Here is a 21109-nt window from a genome sequence, read left to right as displayed (position 1 = left end):
AACGTCAAAGCTGAGAGGAGGAACAAGGAAAGGATCTCCTAAAGCAGTGATCGGCAACTCTTTGGTGCAGCGGGCCGAGTTGCCGCGAAGCCAATGCGGAACGGGCCAGATGGCAAGCAGCACAGGTGATGAGGGATCAAGGGGGATGCAAAGAGGTCAAAAGGGCCTCTTGCCCCGTGTCCTAAGGAGACTCAGACTGAAGGCCAGAGTTTCGTTAATAACCTTAGCTTCTGCATGCTAAGTCTTTTAGGTATTTTAGCAAAACTTTGGTCACTCTTCCGTAGCTTTCCAGGAGACTCCTTCCCAAGCGGCTCACTGTAAGTCGACACTTATCTACAGCAAGCTTGTATCAAAGCTGAACAGTTTGTAAAAGAGTGCTTGCATTAACCCCAGTGAGAAACAGGGTCCAGTAAAAACGGAGACACAAAAAAGACAAGTATGAGGGACAAGCACTCGCTCAAAATAAGGCAAGTATACTCTGTTGTACTTGTCTTTCTGGTACCCCTCCCTTTATGGCACCAGGTTTTTCGTTATGAATCGGTACCAACTTGCCTAGTTCTCAAGTTTTGCATTAACCAGTTTGTTGTAAAGGAGATTTTCACTGCAGCTATGGTGGCTTGGTGCAGAACATATATACATCCGACTCTCAATAGTTCGAAGTCGTTTTAGGGTATTTCAGATCAGATAAACATAGAGTGGCCAACTGACCCTTCTAATTAACTTCATAATTCTATATGGTATTTTCCGGTGCCCAATATTAACAAAATAAATTATTTTCACCCACAAAAAAGTTATCGAACACAAAAAGTTGTAAATTACGAAGAGGTGGATATTCACACTTTTTTGTTCGTAGCCGGAGTGATCAGCTTTGGCGATAAATAACGGAAGCTATACTTTCTAAGGGAATTTCATAATTTTTGGAAAAAAAAACTATATATACTTAACAATATGATAAAAGTATTGTTATTTATTTATTTTTATTATACACTCCGTGCGGGAACTATAGGGGGCGCTTTGAAAAACGCGCGCAGCGCCGCTAGCGGAGGAGCTGGCGTTCGACCGTGAGGCGCGTTCAGCAGCCTGCGGTGCCTTTTCGCATGCCAAGCTGTGGCGGCGGAAGCGCGCACGGATGAAACTTTTGCTTTTTGAGCCGATACGTTGAGGGTGATGTTCCATGAATGCTGGGGCAGACCTAAGAAGGGCATTTAGCTGTTCTCCTCTTCCTATATATTGAGTTTTAGTCGTTATTCGGGGGAATTTCTCTATTTGCGGCCAAAAAAGGAGTTGGAGCAATTTTTCGAAAAGCGAGACGGCCGCCACCATGATTGCTTTGAGTGGGAAATTTATTTCGCTCGTCGCTGTAAACGTAGGACTGCTGGAACGATGATATTGGAGGCGAGTGAGATGTCCACTAAGTTTCTGCACGAAGTGTGCCAAGTTTCATTAAGACAGCAGGTGTGAAAGTTGTTTCTAACGAATAAAGAAATAAAGCTGTACGGTATATCCAATATTGGATCAGAAATGTTGTGTTATAGCGGTCTGTGCAAAGTGCAGATTTGGGCACACAGGGGCTTGGACTTGACAGTAACATGACACAGCACTTATTATACAAAAAAAAAAAATAAAAATATGGCATAGGGAAACCAGGTGAAAATTTGGTTTAGGCGGCGTAACTCAATGGGAACCGGTTTTGACCATGAAAGGTTGTGAGGAGAATACCACTGGTCGGGAGAGGTGGAGACTTTAGAGCTAGGAAGGGACTAGTGGACTGTACTTCCAATTGAAACAACTTTACGAAAGGTGGTTCCAAAGCCGAGAAAACGAAGTTGTCGGCCAAGGGCGCAAAAGCCCTTTGCCAAGGGCTTTTGCGCCCTTGGCAAAGCCAAGGGCGCAAAAGCCCTTGGCTTGGCCGCCAAGGGCTTTTGCGGTCAGCTGTTGTGTAATAACCTGTAGTGCGAGGTGCTGATTTTCGGCCCACAGGTACGTTGACATGACCTTAGCTTGACACAACACTTATTATACCAAAAAAAGGTGGCATAGCGAAACCAAGTGCAAATTTGTTTTGGGCGGCGTAACTAAATGGGAACCAGTTTTGACCGTCAAAGGCTGTCAAGATAATACCACGCTTCATAGGAGGTGCACACTTTACAGGTAGGAAAGAACCAGTGGACGGTACTTCCAATTCCAACAACTTTGCGGTAGGTGGCTCTAAAGCTGAGAAAAAAAAATTGTTATCTACAGAACTCGGGGTGTCAGTGTTTCCACATCCAAAAGGAGGCTGATCAAGAAAGAAAGCACACCACATAAACTTCCATACTCAAACGCCGATTCTCCAGTGATTCCGAGTTTCATGGTTGTTTTCTTTAGATTTATATTTGTCACTTTTTTTACCGTTCAAATCTTTCTTCATGAAGTACAGATTGCGTGCCATATTTGTCCGGAAATATCGACACGTACGATGGGGACGAAACTTCTTTGGAGGGCATTCCTCCAACGAAATTGTCACGCATACCCGCGAGTGTGGGATGGCATTTCAGTTCGTTCCATCGGCGCTGACACATGTAGGCGTCACTGGTACGAAAACAAACGTAGAGCGCAAAGCGGCAGTGTAGAATATGTCAGCCGTGCCGACCCAGTGGCAGACATGATCGGGACACCAAATTTCTCGCGTCGTACGGCACGGCTCCATCGTTGTCGCTGTCCCACAAAACATCGGCGAGGTGAAAAACTGTGAAACTTTGTCTCCACGAGATACGACTCATAACTATTGAAGCACGTAATGACGCAGCACAGGCAGCACTTCATGCTGTGGACCCAGTGCAACAGTACCACTCCGACTTCAACGCGTACCAACGTACGCCGGCGTGGTTTCGGTTTCGTTTTCTCTGGGGTGCTCACTGCCTACCTTCGGTAACAGCCGCGCGGCGGCGCGCCAGTCGCGTCGCACGGAGTGTATAAAAAAAAAAAACATTAATTTTGGCTGGTTGAACCTTTTCCTGCCAAATTCGCAGGCCTGTATCTTAAAAAATAACTTTATCACAAGCGTAATATTTTTACACAATATGCTACTTATAAATAAACGTCAATTCATGCAAAAAATAATCTTTTTATGAATCGGTTGTTGAGATATTGACAAGCAAATACGACAAAACGACAAATACGACTGTCACAACACGCCAGCGAAATATAAACCCTACGATGCATAACCATACAAGTGACAACCATTCCCAGTCTTGAAATCAACGAGATCAAGAGGGGAGCCGCTGATGACTTCAATATCAGTTAGCACCCGATCGCTAAACCTAAGTCAGATTGCGGTTCTTGCTTGGTTGAATTTTCGTTGACAACGAGAATTGGCATTCACCCCTCGAGATACGGCCAAGAGATTATGGAGGCATTCGCCATGCATGATTCTAAAGACAACTTCGGTTTCCTCTCGATAGGCCTGTATAGGAAAGAGATTAACTTTATGTCGCCAAAGTTTCTCTCCCATTCCTCAAACAGTGGCATCGTTTAGGAGGTGACACTCGCCCTCTACCAAGGGGTTAAATATTTCATGCTTCCAGTTCCTCCTTCTTCAACCTTCACCCTCCCTCCCCCTTCTTCCTTTAATTACACAAATATACAAACTCACGGAGCAATAAATGCTGTTGCTATACCCTATTTCATACTTAACGTTGCCAAGGTTAGGAGCACGAGCGTATGGCTTGGCCTAGCACTTCATTTGCACGAGACTGAGTGCAAATTAGATGCTGGACTGAGCCAAGTGATTGTACTCCAAGCCTTGGCAAAGTTTTAGATTAAATATGAAACACAGTATAGTTTAAAGTTTTGCCCATCCATCCTTTATGTTATCCTTTCCTCAAATCTGTATCCACTACCAACACGCTTGTTTCTTTCGTTACATCCAGCATTCCCCCAACATTCCCCCGCAAGGTCACAATTTGGAACTCAATCCCCTTTTCCTGAACGAGGCTCTCACAAGGGTATGCGTCAGAACTTTATTCTCTTGACCACAAAAGTAACCCACCATTTTGTCCAGGTAAAATTCCGAATATGACTCGTCAAAATCTGTTTCTTTTAAAACTTCAAAAGGCTCCTCGGGTGTTTAGTTCAGTCTATTTAGTGTGTAATTTATTATTACGTGCAAAGCATTTAACAAACCACTGTAGAATCTTTAATATTTGTGAGCCCCTAATTTCTGCAAATTCTAAAACAAAGTGCACAAAATTAGCGAAACTTCCGCTTTTCACAGCCCATAGAAGTCGTCAAATTTAGTGGCCGCAAATATTTCCCATATTTCCAATTCACAATATATTGGGGCCATACAAATGATAGGTTTCATACCTTTAGTTTTCCCAGCTAAATGACAAAATATTTTTCCCCACAGAATAAGTCGCAATCACTGCATCCCACCATAGGGACAGCCCGTGCCAATCCTTCGAAACGGGGTTCGGTAGAATGATTGGCCAAAGTTTAAACAAAATCAAAAATGGGTTTTATTTTTTAAATTGTCTCCAGAAGGTTTTTGTAGTTTGTTGCTCTGGTCGTGTTTGCTTGTCAATATCTCAACAAACCGTTCCTAAAAAAAAATTATTTTTGCGTGAATTGACATTTATTTATAAGTAGCATATTGTGTCAAAACATTACGCTTGTGATGCAATTAGTTTCTAAAACACAGGCCAGCAAATTTGGGGGGAGAACGACCAAGCAACCCCGAAATTTATGTTTGTATACAATATTTTAAAAAAGATAATAAACAATACCTATAATTTTTTTTCGTATTGTAAAGTATACACATATTTCGTCCAAAAATTGTGAAACTCTTTACGAAAGTACAACTTCCGTTATTTATTGCCAAAGTTGACCACTTTGACTACGCACATACTGAATGTGACTTTTTACCTCTTTGTAAACTATGATTTTTTGCATCCAATAATTTTTTTTTTTGTGGGCGAAAATAATTATGAATTTGTTTATCCCGGGCATTGGAAAATAAGATACAAAATTATGAAGTTAATAAAAAGGTCAACCGGCCACCTCTGTTCGATCTTACCTGAAATTACCTTGAATTTGAACTTTCGTTAGCTCGAAGCATGGGCGCAGCCCCAGCAATAACACATTCAAGTCTATTGAAAAATGCACATGGAAATTCAAAGCTTTCCCACTGGGTCAGGTTAATTCGAAGAATATTGTTGTGTGCTCCTGACCGGTAACTCTGGGAACATAGGAAATGCTCGTGGTCTTCAGACGCCAAGCTAAACTCACAACCACACACACTATACCGCCTTTACCTACTGTTCGTGCAGTCGAGAAACTAGAGAACCAGTGCAGATAAACCGGCTAAGCTGCAAAGCCAAGTGTGGCGGTGGGCGCGTGCATCACAGTCAACAGCATGCATGTGTGGACAGGCAGCTTGCACAGCCAACATATCTAGGCCCATAGGCTCAAACAATTACTCAACCTTTGGAGATGTTTTGCCCAATGAGTATATAGATGTCAACAAACATGCCATGGTGTTTGGTTCATTCTCAAACAGTTGAAAGTGTGCAAGTGGTTAGGCACAGGAATTCTTCCACCACTTCCTGTGCTGAGTGCCATTAAAGCAAAAGTTGTGTTGGGTGTCGTAAAAATTGTTTTTCCAGTAGAAAAACAAACAAGGAACCAACGTCGATGACACCCTGAGAGGTTTGCAAATTGCAGAGCTTAGTTACTGCAGCACATTTTCATTGGCAAAGGCAAGCAGAACTTAACAACTTCACCCGAGTCTGGGCCGAGTTAAAAAAATTTAAAAAAAAAACTCGTGGGTCATATTATTTTTTATTAAAGTTGAAGTTTGCTTAATGTTTTAATTTTACTGAGCTTCCAATTGTTCAAAGTTGGCTGCAAAAGGAAGTCGGCAAGGTAATGTGAGGTAGGACGGAAGTCTGACCATGAAGTTTGGAAGCACCGGTTCTGGGGTTGGAGGTTCTTGTTGTGGGACCAAGTCCTTCAGGCTTCCTGAAGAAAAATAATTGCCAATTTAGAAACTTCCATTACAATGTGAATCAACATCTTGGCCATCGTGTTGATGAATGACAATATCTGGAACATCCTTACAATAAGTAAATCAAACGCAGCAAGACGAGAGGCAATAGGATACGAGCGTGGTGAATTATGAATATTTGAGATAATAATAATAATAATCCTTTACTTGCTGTGTGTCCCAGAACAATTTCACGGTTTTGATGCGGTGGCACATATACACACTTAAAATTAAAAAAAAGTGTGCATCGTAACAATGCTGTTTTAAACAGTATACAACATGTGGTCCAGTTCATGCTTGAAAAGGACCAATTCACCAAAAATATCTAAATTTGATGACGCTAAATTGTTAAATACTAATATTTGTGTGCGAATTATTCATGGCATATTTTTTTTTAAGAAAAGGACAATATATAAAACTCCTGCACAACCGAGCTGATACGTAAAAATTAACACAGAGAAACAAGTTAGCGCCAAAGTTTCCCTGGATCATTTTGTGTAGAAACAACAAGGCACGAGAAAGCCTGCGAGTTGATAAACATTGAAGACGCAGACTTTTCAGTATGTATTCATAGTTAAAACAACATCTATGAAAATACATAGCGCATATAATTTGAATAAAATGTTTTTGTACGGATTTATTAGGCGACGCTTCAGTAGCCAACAAAGAATTCCATATTACACTGCCAAACTTAAGCTTTGTACATACCAGACAGCACAATAAATTAATGATGCATAAGAGATTAGTGCAACCATAAGACAAGCATGATAGCAAGCCCAGCTTTAAGGAGGGGCACTACCCAGAGAAAAAAAAAATTTGCAAAAGACATTGATTTTGTAAAATTACTTATTTACATTTATCTACATCCAGAGAGTATTCCCAGATATTTTCACTCGTTAACTCTGCATAGTTAGTTTTTTTATAAATTATTTTCTGTCTACCGAAGCTAAAGAAAAGGTAGGGTTTGGAGCACTTTGAACACATTTTTCTCCGTTCCACTTTTTGGTATAAAGTCCATTTTAGTCAATCTATCGTTTGATAATGGCAATACAGGGAAGGCTCGTTCTTCACTTTTCCTAACTGAAATTTAATAAGGAATGCGCCTATGGAGTTTGTCACTTTACGGATGTCTTTTATAAAAAATGCTGGCATTTTGTCGGAGACACAGAAGACCAAAAAGTTGACCAATTTTACAGAAGAGAAAATAGATAGAAATCAATAGACTTTTTACAAAAAACTTTCCATAGGCGCACCTCCTAGGCATTTTGCTACATATCTAGCGAATAAAAATCGTGAATATTGTGATAGTTTTCCGACGATAAATTAACTAAACAATGTAGGGGTGTTGCTGATGAAGGTGCCCCAATTTCCCTCCCACTTAGCTGACAGACCTGAAATTTCGTTATGCACCCTCTAGCATGACCACCAGCATACCCTGTAAATTTCATCAATTTTAATCCAAGGGTTCAAAAGTTGACCCTCCCAGGGGGAGTGAAGCGGCAACTAGCCGCGTGAAATAACAGGAAGAAGAAAGTCCAGAGCCAAAATAAATCCCAAGGTCGCAAACAATAGTGACTTGTGTAATAGTTGCCGACTGAGGTATGTACGGGTAAGATCAAATTTGGCATTTTCGTGACATTGTCAGTAGTTTTCAGCAAAATATATGCTGAACACAACTCAGAAACGCGTACGATATCATCCAGCAAAAGAACGCAGTCATCAGATGATTTTATGTTTGTAAATATCTTGATATCATCAGCGAACATTAACAGTTATGAATTTTAGTTTGAGTAATGGTGAAATGTTTTAGTGCATTTCAAGAAGGATGTCCTGTTCCTAGAAGATCCAGAACTGAAGGTTTCAGGAGCGGACGAATGTGCTGAAATGTTAGGGAAAGGAATGTTACTATTTTTTAAGGTTTCACATCATATTGAAACATCCAACAAACATCCAAGAATGCACTAGTATATTCCTATAGGTTGCATCAAAGCCTACCATTGAAAATGTCAACAATGTTGCGACTTTTCACAAGAATGAAGCTGTGTCGCAGAATTTTACGAGGTAAAATTCACCACTAAATTACAGATTTGATCAACATATGGGCTCTCATTGTGCAGGCACAACTTTTACTGCACTACAGTAAAACCTCGTTATAACAAAATGGGATATAACAAACTAATGGATATAACAAAGCAATCATAATTCCCCTTGCTTGCTAATAGGGAAGAAATGGACATTGGCTATAACAAACTAATGGTTATAACGAAATAATTACGATCGCTCCTTCAACTTTGTTATAACAAGGTTTTACTGTATTTACAGCCTACTTTTTTATTCATGCCACTCTATATGTCGGGGTTGGCCAGCCTAGCTCTCCGTGGGTTCAAGTGTGGCTCATACCTCCTCAACACCCTTTTCTTTTGCGGTTGATGTTTTGAGTGGTGGCTCTCCAACCATGGAAAAAGTTGCACAAGATTCAAGAACGTTTCAAGTGGAACTCCTTGAACTTCACGAGGACGAAGGGATGTAGATTATCCTGTAGTCTGAGGAAACTGCAGGAGTCTGGCAGCAGGCACCAGATGCAAAGTATCCCCACGTCAAGCTTGCCGGCAAGAAACTTTGGTTCATATCCGGATCAACGTACTGCTCTGAGGCAACCTCTTTAACAATGAAGGCGGTAAAATCTAAACACCGTGTGCAACCCTGATAGACCTGACTGAGCTGCTCAGGACTGCAACAACACGATTCGAGCCAAAAATTCAACAAGTTTGTATTACTAATGGAAACGCAAGATAACGAAACAAAATCCCTTACAAGTTCCTAACAAATAAACCAATATTAGAAAAGAGTTTGGGTGGCACTGATGACCGCTTACCTCCAAACTTGTCTGTGCGGCCCATGTTGATCCTTCTGCGTCCAGTACGCAGGTTGAGGGCGGCGGTAGGGGTGCTGGGAACAGAGCGGGGGATGAGCACCTCCTGGGCCATCTCGGCAAACTTCATCACGTGCTGGAGGGGAAAAGAACGTAGGATCCATATTTAGGTATGTGCCCAAACAAACGAAGGACATCTGGCATCCCCAGAGAGAAACGGAGGATTCATTTAGAATGCCGGGGGACCTCTTGACACGCAACAAGAGCTTTGGCCATGGGCGCCTTCTTCAAAAAAGACCTGCCGAATTGCGGGCACTTCCGCCGGGATTATAACTTGCCAACTGGGTAGAGGTTTGGGGAGGCAATTTAAACCAGGGTCTTGGGATATCCAAGAATAGAGCCTCGACTGGTTATTAGGAAAAAGATTTAAAAAAAACAGCTGCCCACGAAATAACGAGACAAATGACATTAAGGGTCAGCAAAAATACAAATCCGCCTATACAGGGCGGGATTGGGATACATAGTCTGGCTTTGACATTCTAGAGCTGTTGATTCTGTGCCAAAGTATGCAAACTTGTCTGATCTTTTTCTGGTGCATGAACCTGGTGGTACATGGTAAACACCATAGCTCTCAACAATACCTTGTTTTAAAAGCACCTGTGTAAAGTTATACCATCACTCAATTCCCTCGACGTCCTTAGCAATGACCCTTGGAAGTTAAACAATTTACACTCCAAGATCACCAAGTTCTAGCAACATCTACCAGGCCAAGAACAGATAGTTTTAATGCGAGAGCATTAACTGGTCTCATAGATTGGGCCAAAGTCATCAGTTTGTAGCGAGAAAACGGCTCCAAGTTTTGCTGATCCCAACGGTCCCACTGTCTGGCACACGGCGACGAGGCTCCCCATTGGCTGCTCCGCGCGCCAATTTCAATGATCGCCGCCAGATGGCGCTGCGTGTCCGTGCCTCCCAGTGTGCCGATAAAACTAACCGCCGCAACACCATGCCACTACGGGCCCCACGCCAGTTAAAACGGACACATTGGAAAGCGCTCGGGGGCTTCAGCTCGTTTCGCCAGCCGACCAACATGCCGTCGCCTTTATCATCCACATCGCGGTAGTACTTCTGCTCGTCTCTCCGCCGACGATTATGGCACTGCCTCTAGCATACACATCGTCGGCGGCCGCCACCTCGACAGTGACGAAATCTGCCTGTCCACGCAAGTACACTGCAGACGAACTAAGGAAGCGGAATAACGCAGCACACCGATCGAGGAGGCAGGCCGCCAAATCCACAATCGTTGTCAAATCTCCGATTACACACCGGGCAGAACGAGCAGCGGTGCAACTAATGTGGGAAACAGAACAACGCCATTTAAAAGCATGCGGCACAGGCTGATCGCGATTCAAAGCGTCTCAGGCGGCAAGAGTGCCAGCCCCTCCGAAAACGTGAGGCGGGAGCATGACGTCCAAGGTAGCAGGCGCTGACAAAGGCAAGGCGCAACGTACGCAGTGGGGAAGCTGAGGCAACGGCGCAGATGGACCAGGCAGCCGCTACCTCGGCCGCAGGGAAACATGGCCCTCCACGCAAGTACACCGCAGACAAACTAAGGGACCGGCAAAACGCAGCAAAACGTGCAAAGAGGTTGGCAGCAAAATCTACCATCGTCGTCAGGTCTCTCATTACACTGCAGGAGGAACGAGCAGCGGCGCAGCGCGCTACACGGCGGGAAGTACCGACACCGGTGCAACGCACTAGGAGACCTACCGCGGCCATTCGACAGCGTGACCCGGAGGCGGTTCGTGGTTCAAGCCAAGGGAGCGGACGAGCGGCTTGCATGCTTTTGCATTTACAACTCATAAGGAATGCTTAGGTGTACCTCAATCTTTTTTTCCTTCCCTTATATACCCGAGTCCTCTTTAACATAGTTCTTCCAACTTCAAGCCACCCTTTCACCGAGGCAATGTGTTATACAGCATGGCTGCGTTTGCACCGGCGAGATTCATATAAGGTACAGTCAAGTGCTGTGACGCCATGCATGCGAGTAAGTTAAAGTTTGATTCCATAAATGGGTCTGCGTTCTTAATGTAGAAATTAATGTGCTTTGCTCTTCAAGCCCGCTGTCAACTATGTCGTTTTGTTCCTGCTCCACACAGAATAAAACAGGCAGCTCTGGTGGCTTAGCAAATTCATGTTAATTGGCGCAAAGCCCATTGTTTCGATTTTAAGAAAAAAATATAAGCCTTAAATTCAAAACTAAAAAAAAAAATTTTTTTTTAAATTTGATGTACAGTCAAACCTTGATGTAACGAAGTCAATAACATTCTAAGTTTACTTCGTTACATTGAAATTTGGCTACACAAATATTCAGGGCTAACGTGAAAGGAAGTTTCCACAAATGTTTTCGGGTGAACAAAACTTACCGAGGACACCTTTATTTCGGTAAAAAGTAGTCAGTCACCTCTTTCTGGGCCACTCTAGGCATCACACGACGCTCGCATAGCCAGACAGCCTGCATCGCGTTTTGGACTTGCTGTGTGCTCGCGAACCGCCTCAAGACATCGATCGGGTTCACCATTTCATGGTTACTGGGTACATTGCAGGTGTCTCTCTCATCAGGCTTGATGTCATCCCCGTCTTGCAAGTTTCCGCAAACATTGCTAGCTATCGCCTCGTCGGTCACTTCCTCCATCACAATGACAACAGAGTTGGTGTAAAGAAAGTCGTCGAGGTCGACGTTGTCAGGGGCGGCTCCATCGCCTTCAAGGCTCCATCGCCCAGGACAGCGAGAAACGCACGCTTTTAGTGAGGCCTCGAAACGAAATACACTGCACTAACGAAACCGACGGACAAAACGGTGGCGGCTCTAGTGTCCTCTAGTGACCGTTCTGTACACAATACTCACCAGATTCGGCCCGTTTCACCCTTTGCGCTTTATCAAGGGCCCGTTTCAGTGCATCTTCTTTCTAAAATCTCCTTTGGGACCCAAAAGTTTGCGACGAATTGTCCATGAAATTTCGTTACATCAAAATTTTGGCAAATGGGACTTTGTTACATAGGGGTCAAAAGCACATCGCGTGCATACACTTGCGGGTAGAAAAGATTATGTACTTCCTTACATCGAGGGTTTTGTTACATAAAAGTTTGTTACATAGAGGTTTGACTGTATTTGGTTTTAGAAACTATTTATAGAACCTTACACTAAATTTAATAACCACATGCCAAATAGTTATGGATATAAAATATTTTCAACACATTATGAGGCAGTAACAAAGTAAAGGAGTTCAATGTCTAAAGCATTTTTCTCAGTTCCACTTTTTGCTGCAAATTTCATACGAAGAAATGGGGGGATCGGTGGCCGAGTGGGTTGGCGCACACCAGTTCGGAGGACATGGAGCGAAAGCTTGCCCTGCAGAACCCAGGGATCCTGGGCTTAATCCCCACCCCTGCCCGTTTCGATCTGGATGAGCATCGTACTGGCGTGCGGTCATGTATCACTACTGCGTGGTGCACGTTAAAGACCCTAGGCTAGCGGTTGCACTGCACTGGCTAAATTGCTCATCTACAGCGAGTGACTCGTTGCAACTTTGAAATGGCTGACCAACTAAACGCTGTCTAAATATCCACACAACCTCAATTATTATTCATACGAAGACATCTTTTGTTTGAAGGTAAAAGTATTCTAATACCACAATTAACATGCTTCTTAACTCAACTTTACTGGGGAAACGGACTATCTACTTTATTTTGTTTTAAGTTGAAATCCTTTTTGAGAAAATACTATGTATATATTATGATATATCATAAGATATATCATAATAATCCGATTCTAAAAGAAAACTAACAAGGCCTCATTACGTTTCAGCACGCATCAATCACCGTCATAAAGTTGCCATTCCTTCTTGTCGTACCAAACATTTTTATGAGTCTTTTATTCCTAGTGCCTCAACAATGTGGAATCACCTTCCCGGAGCCATTGCCGAAATCCCCGATATCGAGTGTTTTAAAACTGCCGTTTCCAATATTCTTTTGTAAAGAGTCATAACTAGTGTATCATATTTTCTGTTGTACGCTGTATGTTGTGTTGTACTTTTTAATATTTTGAGGTAATAACTCTTCCTAAAATACCTATTTACATCGGAGCTATAAAATCTAGATATCCCAAAGTCCCACATCCCCCCCTTTATATTCAAGCAGTCAAAATGGTGCTCAATAGCTTCATTTACATATCAAATTTCTTGACGAACAGTGACACATCTTCTGATGTAAGTAGGTATATTTGTCCTGGAGAGCTGAAGGTTTGCACAATAGTCTACATCTGACGCAAAATCTCCCCTGAAAATTTCCTTCCGATCACTCGAGTAGCTCAGAAGTTAAATCTCTAGCCAGTGTGCCCCCAAGTGGCTACAGAGTGCAGAGGGCACGATTATTAAACAAAGACATAAAATTATGGCCGGGAGCAATATTTCAAAGCCAGCATAAAAGCGTTCCAGAGATAAATGTGTCCTGCTACAAAATGGGAACATAAATTTCATCCTCTGTCAAGCCATTTAAAGCCAACGAAGGACTCACAAATGTCTCGTCGTAGTCGTCGGGGCGAGGATTGACACAGACAATCATCCGCACTTTCCCTTCGCCGTCGAAGAAGTTCTTGAAGAGGTGAGTCAACTTGGTGTCTCTGTACGGCACCATCTAAGGCCACGAGGGGTAAGGGACAAGCAGTCAGTATGGTACCAAGACAAAAGGAAACAAACTTTTTAGTGAAAATGGCAAAGTAAGAAGGAAGGAGTGAAACGGTACCTTGTTCGAGCCAGTGGTCTGATTCTCCCTCAAAATCTCGATACACGTGCGCAGGACCATTAGCGAGCTGTTGATGTTTCCTGGAGCGAAACGAAAGTAACGACGACTGGATAAATGTCTACCTCGCCTCGTCATCACTGCCATTACAGAAAAGCTGCCAAGTGGCAGGATCCGCGAAGGTTAAAGTGTGAAAGCAAACCGGCCGCCCAAGCGAACATCCGATGGTCGTACCTGCTTCCCGGAGCCTGTAGCCAGTGCTGCCGGTTCTGTCCGTGCGCTCGCTTCCGGCAAGGTCGACCAGGGACAGCTGACTGATGATCACTGCATTCTTGTCCTTCAACGAAAGAACAGGTCGGCCACTGCTCGTAATTGCTTCTAGAGACAAGCGTGCATTGAAAACTTCATGAATTGCCCGCAAACAGCCTAGTAGCCGCGACATCTTGCTAACCAAGTCACACGTGGCATTGTGCAGTTCTCCTCTTCACTCCTCAAATGTTACATACTACCACAGTCACTGACAGAATGAGAACAGCAGGGGGGAGCTTCAGTCGTCCCGCCTCTAGCACAAGCTTTGATCGCGCTTCGACGTCTCACGAGCCTCTGGCATTCACGCACAGCCAAAACAAAAAATTTTCTTGTCAATCGTACAACCGTACGAAATAGTCAAATTCTGGGAGCCTCCGGGGTAAGATGGAAGACTTGGCAGGTAAGGTATGCACGCCCCAGCGGAGGCCTGAGAATTAATTTCGACCACCCGGGGATTCTTGGACGCGCCACCCAAATCTCGGCTGCGGAGGCTTCTGCACATGTGCCTAGCTTGTAGTGACTTCTGCTGGGGCATTGGGATCCATTACTTTGTCTACCGCCACAAAAACAAGCAAGACGCTGATTGCGTGAAGCGAACTGAATCGCGCAAAAATCTGCTTGTCTGCCACACATCTGCCACACACGACTATGTCACTCTTTTTGAGTGGTACCCCCTTATGCAGCCTTGCAGCGAAAAGTATTAATGTACCTATGCAAGTGTCCACCCAAGAGGGTGGTTGGGAAGATGAAGTCCTACTTTAAGATAAAATTCTATCCCATGAGAGGGATCATCTAGTGCTAGTCGACAAGGATTACGAGCACAGTGGTGCAGCAGAAAAGAGGGTTATGTACACCAAGCTAAGAGTGCTAGTTGAGTGGCATGGGTTACCTTCTCCACCGGGATCTTAAGTCAGCGCTCCAAGACAATTGGTAGAATTGATTATTAGAAAGGCACTCCAATTATGCAAACATCCATGTACTTTAGACCTGCATGTGCATGAGCCATGCTTCTAATCGCAGTACATTTTCCCAGGAAAGAAAATCCCCCAAGGTAGAGAAAAAGGAGCGGGTTGGTTTTAACCCTTTTGCCACAGGCCACATGAGCTGTCTCCAAGACACCCACTAAAAAAAAACTAGGGGTATGCAAATCTTCGTCGCCTTCAAATAGCATATCAAATATATTATACATTCTTCGAATGAAACGGTGAATTTTCAGAGTTTTCAATATTTTCATAACAATTTCTGAATACAGTAGGCTAGCGATAATTCAAACTCTGGTATTTCATACTTCCGGTTAATTCAAACAGATCTGAAAATTTTAGTTGTCCTGCTATGTTTTTAATGAATTTATAAGCCGCTTAATTCGAACGGCGTTTTCGCTTAATTCATAGTTTTTTGTTCTCGCAGCCCCGTCGAGTGCGCTTCTTTCCAAGCACCGGTGCACCGCAGAGAAGCAATACTCGCAGAGCTTCTCCGCAGTGCACCGGTGCTCGGAAAGAAGCGCACTCAACGGGGCTCAACAGGCATACATTAGCGGAAAACGGCATTCACATTATGTGCTTCAAGACTAGCAATGATGACCAAGACGACATCGAGGATGAGGAACAGCTCACTGGCATCATGCTTTCTGGCCTTGAAGCACGTAATGTGAACGCCGAGCTGGCGGAATATGCTAGTCTTGACGATGTCTGTGCTTGTCGTGATGACTCATTAGAGGACATAAGGAAGTAATGCCAGCACAGTGCAGCAGTGATAGTGAAGATGATGATGAAGAAAGGGATGACCCACTACCAACTGTCACAGATGCAAAGGCCTTTGAGCACATCGCTCAGATCCGGAAATTTCTGTCTGCAAAGGAAGAGTCACGTAAAGGGCTACTTGCGTTGGCCAGTATTGAAAATTTTGTTTTGAGATCTTATGTACTGACTAAACTGTCCACAATCGACAAATTTTTCGTCGGATGAATAAACTTAACGTCACAGTTCTTTCACCAATGTGTTATGCCTGTACTTGCTTATAATTAGGCCTATGTAGAGGAAACTGGCAAAAATCTGCTTTGTATGTGTAGCTATCCATGTAACAAATCATAATGTTGTCTAGTATCATATTTAGATAAATTTCTGATAATTCAAACTTCTGGTAATTCAAACTAAAATCTGTGACTTCCTGGGGTTTGAATTAATGAGAGTCCACTGTAGTCGGGATGGTATGGCACCACGAGCCTCCCCTCACAAATACCCAGCCGCGTGGATGCCATACATGGTGCAAGATGTCACTCTGCTCCCTTCTAGAAAGCATGTACACTTGGCATCAAAGCTTTCTAGAGCACAAGAGCGGTGCGCTCCGGACTGCGCGAGCGACATCTGCCGGCGGACGTCGAACCCGAGATAGTGCTCCTTTTAGCATTGGCTGCCATTGTACAGCACCGGGCAAATGCCAATGTTTGTGCTGACCCTCCTGCAGACTCCGTTGGCCGCCAGAGGAGCGCTCGGCGCCTTCTGGCTGCAAAATTGAGGCGCTCGGTGAGGAGGCCGTTGCGCTGCCGGCTTCGCATTATCGCAAATTCTTCTGTGAGGAATTTAACCACTAAACTCGCGCTCTTGCTCCCGTCCTCGCACCGTGTGCACATGTGTCATGTACATTGTATATACATGTAAATAAAGTTAATGGGACACCCTAGTCTTCAAACACAACAATAAAAATAAGTTAGTCAAAAAAAATTTTTTATCTGCAATTTACAAACAGCATGGCCAGTATTGTAAGTATGACACTCAGGAAGTGCACATTTATATTAGTTAAATCGGTTCAAAGCTAATATTTAGGCCATTATAAGCATGTTTTAAAAAGTTTTGCCAGTTTTCTCAAAATTAGGTAATTTTTCCTTGCAACACAAAGTTTTGCCCACGGTATCCTTGGATATAAAACTTGTACCCAGGGTTCTCCCCGCAGTGGGCGGCAGTAGCTTTGCCGCCCACCAATCATTCTTTTTTACGTTGCGGGATGACTATGCGATTTTGCCTGCGCCACATGGCTGCAGATCATCCAGCAGGTCCACACATCGCCACGTTATCGTGCGCTATCGCATTGTGCACTGCCTCCCCTGCCACACTGCTTCAAACAAAGAGTGCAGGCGCTCGGTATGTTTTTTCTTTTCTCTTTTTTCTCTCTCTATCTCAGCGGCGCGCCGCCGGCAGTGCCCGAAGCGGGGGGAGGGATAACGACAAGCAGACGCGACAAACCCCCCCTTCCCCCCCCACCCCCGGTAATGTCCACCCCTCAGAAATTCCTGGGTAGAACCCTGCTTGTACCTGAATACTTTTCATGACTTAGTGCCTCATAAATCGTAGAGAGCAACAAGACTACTATTTCTGAAAAATGTAAGCTACAAAAGTTTTAATCTACGGTAGAATACCGCGCGTCCGCCCATTCTACACTAAGTGCCCATACCCAAATTTGTAAGACCCGAAAAAATATGCACAGTACATTTAACAGCATATGTAAAATTGATGACCAGACAAGCGCCCATCCCCCTTTTTTTGCGATTATCTCTAAATTATGAGTGGGCGCTTGCCCGGTACTTTACGGTAATGCAGTGATGTGATTGGCCTAAGCCATTTTGGAGCACCTTTTGGAGCAGCCAGAACAGTGTTTTGGAGCAGCAAATGTGGACTTTGGAGCAGCCAAGACAGTGTTTTGGAGCAGCAAAAGTGGCTTTTGGAGCAGCCAAAACAGTGTTTCAGAGCAGAAAAAGTGACTTCTGGAGCATATAATCTTAGAAAAATAAATATTTGTTTTAAGTGCTGGACAAACGAAGGCCACTTTTTGTGTTGTGTTGTGATGTGACGTGTTGGGGCGGAACTCGCTGCTTGTGTTTGTGATGCTGAGACATCCCACAAGTATAGGAGGTATTCACTGGACGCCATATTTGTGGGTGCTGTTTAGAGCGCATGCTCAAAACAAGTTCAAATTAATAGCCTGCTAAGACCGGCAACCTTGATGGTGCTAAATGCACGCTCCAAAAGGACCACGGAAGCTCGCCGTCAGCACGCGCTCAGCAGCAGCGCACACGGATATGGCCGCAAGTGAATACAAAGCTGTAAGCATTGCCGAAAAATTCAAAAAAAAAAAACACTTGCTATTGTTTTACTGGTTCCCGACGTGGCAGATTTTTATAAAAAGTAAGCAAACCTAAAACAATGAATTGCAAGCGTCCCGGCTGGTGCCTCTCGTGCAATCATGTTCACATGCACGTGAGGGCAACTTCGGCAGGCTTGCAGTTACACGTGATTCGCCGCGCGAGCGGAGACAACGGCTGTTCGACCGAAACCGAAACCATGCCGCTCCGCGCACCGTCGCCAACTGGTTCCCAAAATAGTATGCAAAATGTAACTGTCCAGCATACGACAATAAAAAGTCCAGCGGCGCGTGCTTGGCAGGCCGGCAGGCGAGGTAGAGGCTAAACACACAGGAAAAAAGAACCTGAGAGTATCGATGCAAGACATTAGCAATCAAGGTCAAAAAGTTCTTGGAGCGCTTTGTGCAACGACTAAACTCGAGACAAACAAGCGCGCTGTGCGGGTTCAGCGTGCAGACATTGCCTTCGTTGCTTTAGCTCGCTTCTCGTCATCAACTTTCTTTCGCGGGAGATATTTCACGTACCGGGGTCCCTCTCGAAAGAAAGCCCACCGAGAGAAACCTAGGTAATCAACACTTCGCCAAACATTAATTGAGTTAAAGAGGAATTTTTATAGCAGCTTACGATTTAAACAAGAGCAGGAATGTCGATGCGTTTCATTTTAGAAAGCGCCATATCTGCAGCGACGTGGGGACGGCAACACACGACGTCGCGCGACCACGGCGACTGTGGTCGCGCGAGCGCTTCAGCTCACAAAGTAACTCTCGCCACGCAAAAACGTGGTTTTGTTTCACAGCATGACGGCATGGCTGAAACCCGGCACACTAACGTCGGAGCGTCCGCACACGCCCACGTCTATCGCTAAAAAAAGTAAAAAAAAAGAAAAAGGCGCGAGACAAGATTCCCGAGACGACGAGAGCGCGAAACGCAAGACGACGCGGGAAAAATCATGCAAGACCGAATAGACGATTGATTCAGGGTACCTCGTGTCGGGCGGCGTCTTTTGCCACCTAGCTCATGCATGCTCAATTACGGTTCTTAGTTTTGTTTTCGAAAGGCGACCAAAAATGCTCCTTTGGCGCAGGCTTGGCGCAGATTAGCCATATTTCGGTGAAATGTAGCAGGATGTAGCAGGGTTAGCCCCTTGGCGCAGTTTGGCGCAATTGGCGCAGCAATCACATCACTGGTAATGGCTTTATTAGGCTACCACTCAAAATTTTCAGCAACATTGGTATTTCCTGGCCTCCTAATGCACAGTAGACCATTTCAGCTCACTGTGCTTGTACCCCATTGCGCAGCACGTTTGAGGAGCGGCAGCAGCACCCCTTCACATTCGCACCCCACCCTAGGACGACCTGACAACCTCGACGTCGTCCTAGGGGTTGTCCCAGACATCGTCCTTGAGATCGCCCTAGAGGTTGTCCTAGATATTGTCCTTGAGGTCTTCCTAGAGGTTGTCTTAGAGGTTGCGAATGCAGGGAGGTTGCAAATGCATGGGCAGTGGGGCGAACAAAACGGTTTGCAAAAGGCGGCAAAAAAACCAAAAAAAAAAAACCACGCAAGCAAAAAAAAAAACAAACAAAGAGGAGCATTTTTTTTTTTTTTTTTTTGCAGCGCTGTTTGGTTTTGGGGTTGCTCGCTGCGCGCAAAGAGATAGAAGGAGAAGGGAGAAGCCCTCGCCCCCTCGCCTAAGCAAAGCAAAGCGCATGAATGCAGCCTGCCCTCGCCTTCTCCTCACACCATCGAGGGCTCTGTTGTAAACAAAGAAAAGGGAAGAGAAGAGAAGAATTAGACCAATCGCAGAGCGCGTGACGGCAGCGGGAAGAAGCGCAAAAAAGTTTCCGCAGAAGTTTCCTATTTCCACCATTTTGCGACGGCGCTGGCAGCATCTTCATCTTCGTGTTGACTGACGACGCAGGGATGAGCGGTTACACCAGTTATTTGTGCAGATTCAAACTTAAAGTTGTGGGGCACGGCATTGAACAAGGCAACCACGTGGCCGCAAGACATTTTGGCATCGACGAAGTGCGCGTCCAGTATTGAAAACCGCAGCGTAAAAAGTTGCAAGCCGCATACAAGATGTGTCGGGCCTTCCGAGGACCGAAAGAGGAAAAGTTTCCTCGCGTTGAAGAGGAAGTGCTCAACTACGTGACAAACCTTCGGAAGGGGGGTTGCGCTGTGTCACATGAGCTGGTACAGAATCATGCATGGGCCGTTGCGAGAAGACATGGAATCTCAGCGCAGGATTTCAAAGCCACTAATGGCTGGACGACACGCTTTATGCGACGAAACGGGCTGAGTCTCAGAAGACGTACGACACTGTGCCAACGGCTCTTGGCATGCTACGAGGAGATGATCAGTGATTTTCACCGTTACCTCAAAAGGATGCGCCAAGAAAAAGACTTCATCTTGTCCCAGATTCGAAATGCCGATCAGACCCCCCTCAACTTCGACATGCCGAGAAGTACGACGGTAAAGCAGAAAGGACCACGCAGCGTCCACATCAGAACAACGGGAGCCGATAAACAAAGGAGTACCGGGATGCTAGCAGTGTTGGCGAATGGCCGTAAGCTCCCGCCGTACCCCATCTTTAAAAGGAAGACGATTCCGAAGGCAAAGTTTCCCAGTGGCATTCACATTCGTGTGCAAGACAAGGGGTGGATGTCGGCGGACCTGATGGTCAACTGGATCACGACAATGTGGGGCCTGCGGCCGGGTGCCCTTCTGCCATCGCTGCTCGTGCTCGACAGCTTCCGTGGGCACCTCGTGGACAGCGTTCGCCGCAACTTAAAGGATCTCCGTTCCGACATCGCCGTCATTTCGGGTGGCCCGACTTCAGTCCAGCAACCGCTTGATGTCTCCCTCAACAAGCCCTTTAAGGACAACGTGAGGAGGCTGTACACTGAGTGGATGGCAGCCGGCAACTACGCGCCAACACCCGGGGGCAAAATAAAAAGGCCATCTATCG

General features: G+C 44.9%; 1 protein-coding gene across 1 annotated transcript in view; it reads right to left on the bottom strand.

Moving 5' to 3' along the window:
* The window catches only part of LOC8043827 (kinesin-like protein KIF23), an 82513-nt gene that overhangs the window by 50273 nt on the left and 11131 nt on the right, over positions 1-21109 (bottom strand). Inside the window, exons 8-12 of the mRNA XM_029990646.4 lie at positions 13932-14034; positions 13701-13780; positions 13473-13592; positions 8901-9033; positions 5933-6000 (exon numbers count right to left, since the gene is read on the bottom strand). Coding sequence (XP_029846506.2) covers positions 5933-6000; positions 8901-9033; positions 13473-13592; positions 13701-13780; positions 13932-14034 — 504 coding nt within the window. The remainder of the gene's footprint in view (positions 1-5932; positions 6001-8900; positions 9034-13472; positions 13593-13700; positions 13781-13931; positions 14035-21109) is intronic.

The sequence above is a fragment of the Ixodes scapularis genome, unplaced genomic scaffold (assembly GCF_016920785.2).
Source record: "Ixodes scapularis isolate PalLabHiFi unplaced genomic scaffold, ASM1692078v2 PGA_scaffold0__279_contigs__length_252992795, whole genome shotgun sequence".
Taxonomy (NCBI): Eukaryota; Metazoa; Arthropoda; class Arachnida; order Ixodida; family Ixodidae; genus Ixodes; species Ixodes scapularis.
Note: the sequence above shows the minus strand (reverse complement) of the source record. Positions and strands in the feature narration are given on the sequence as shown.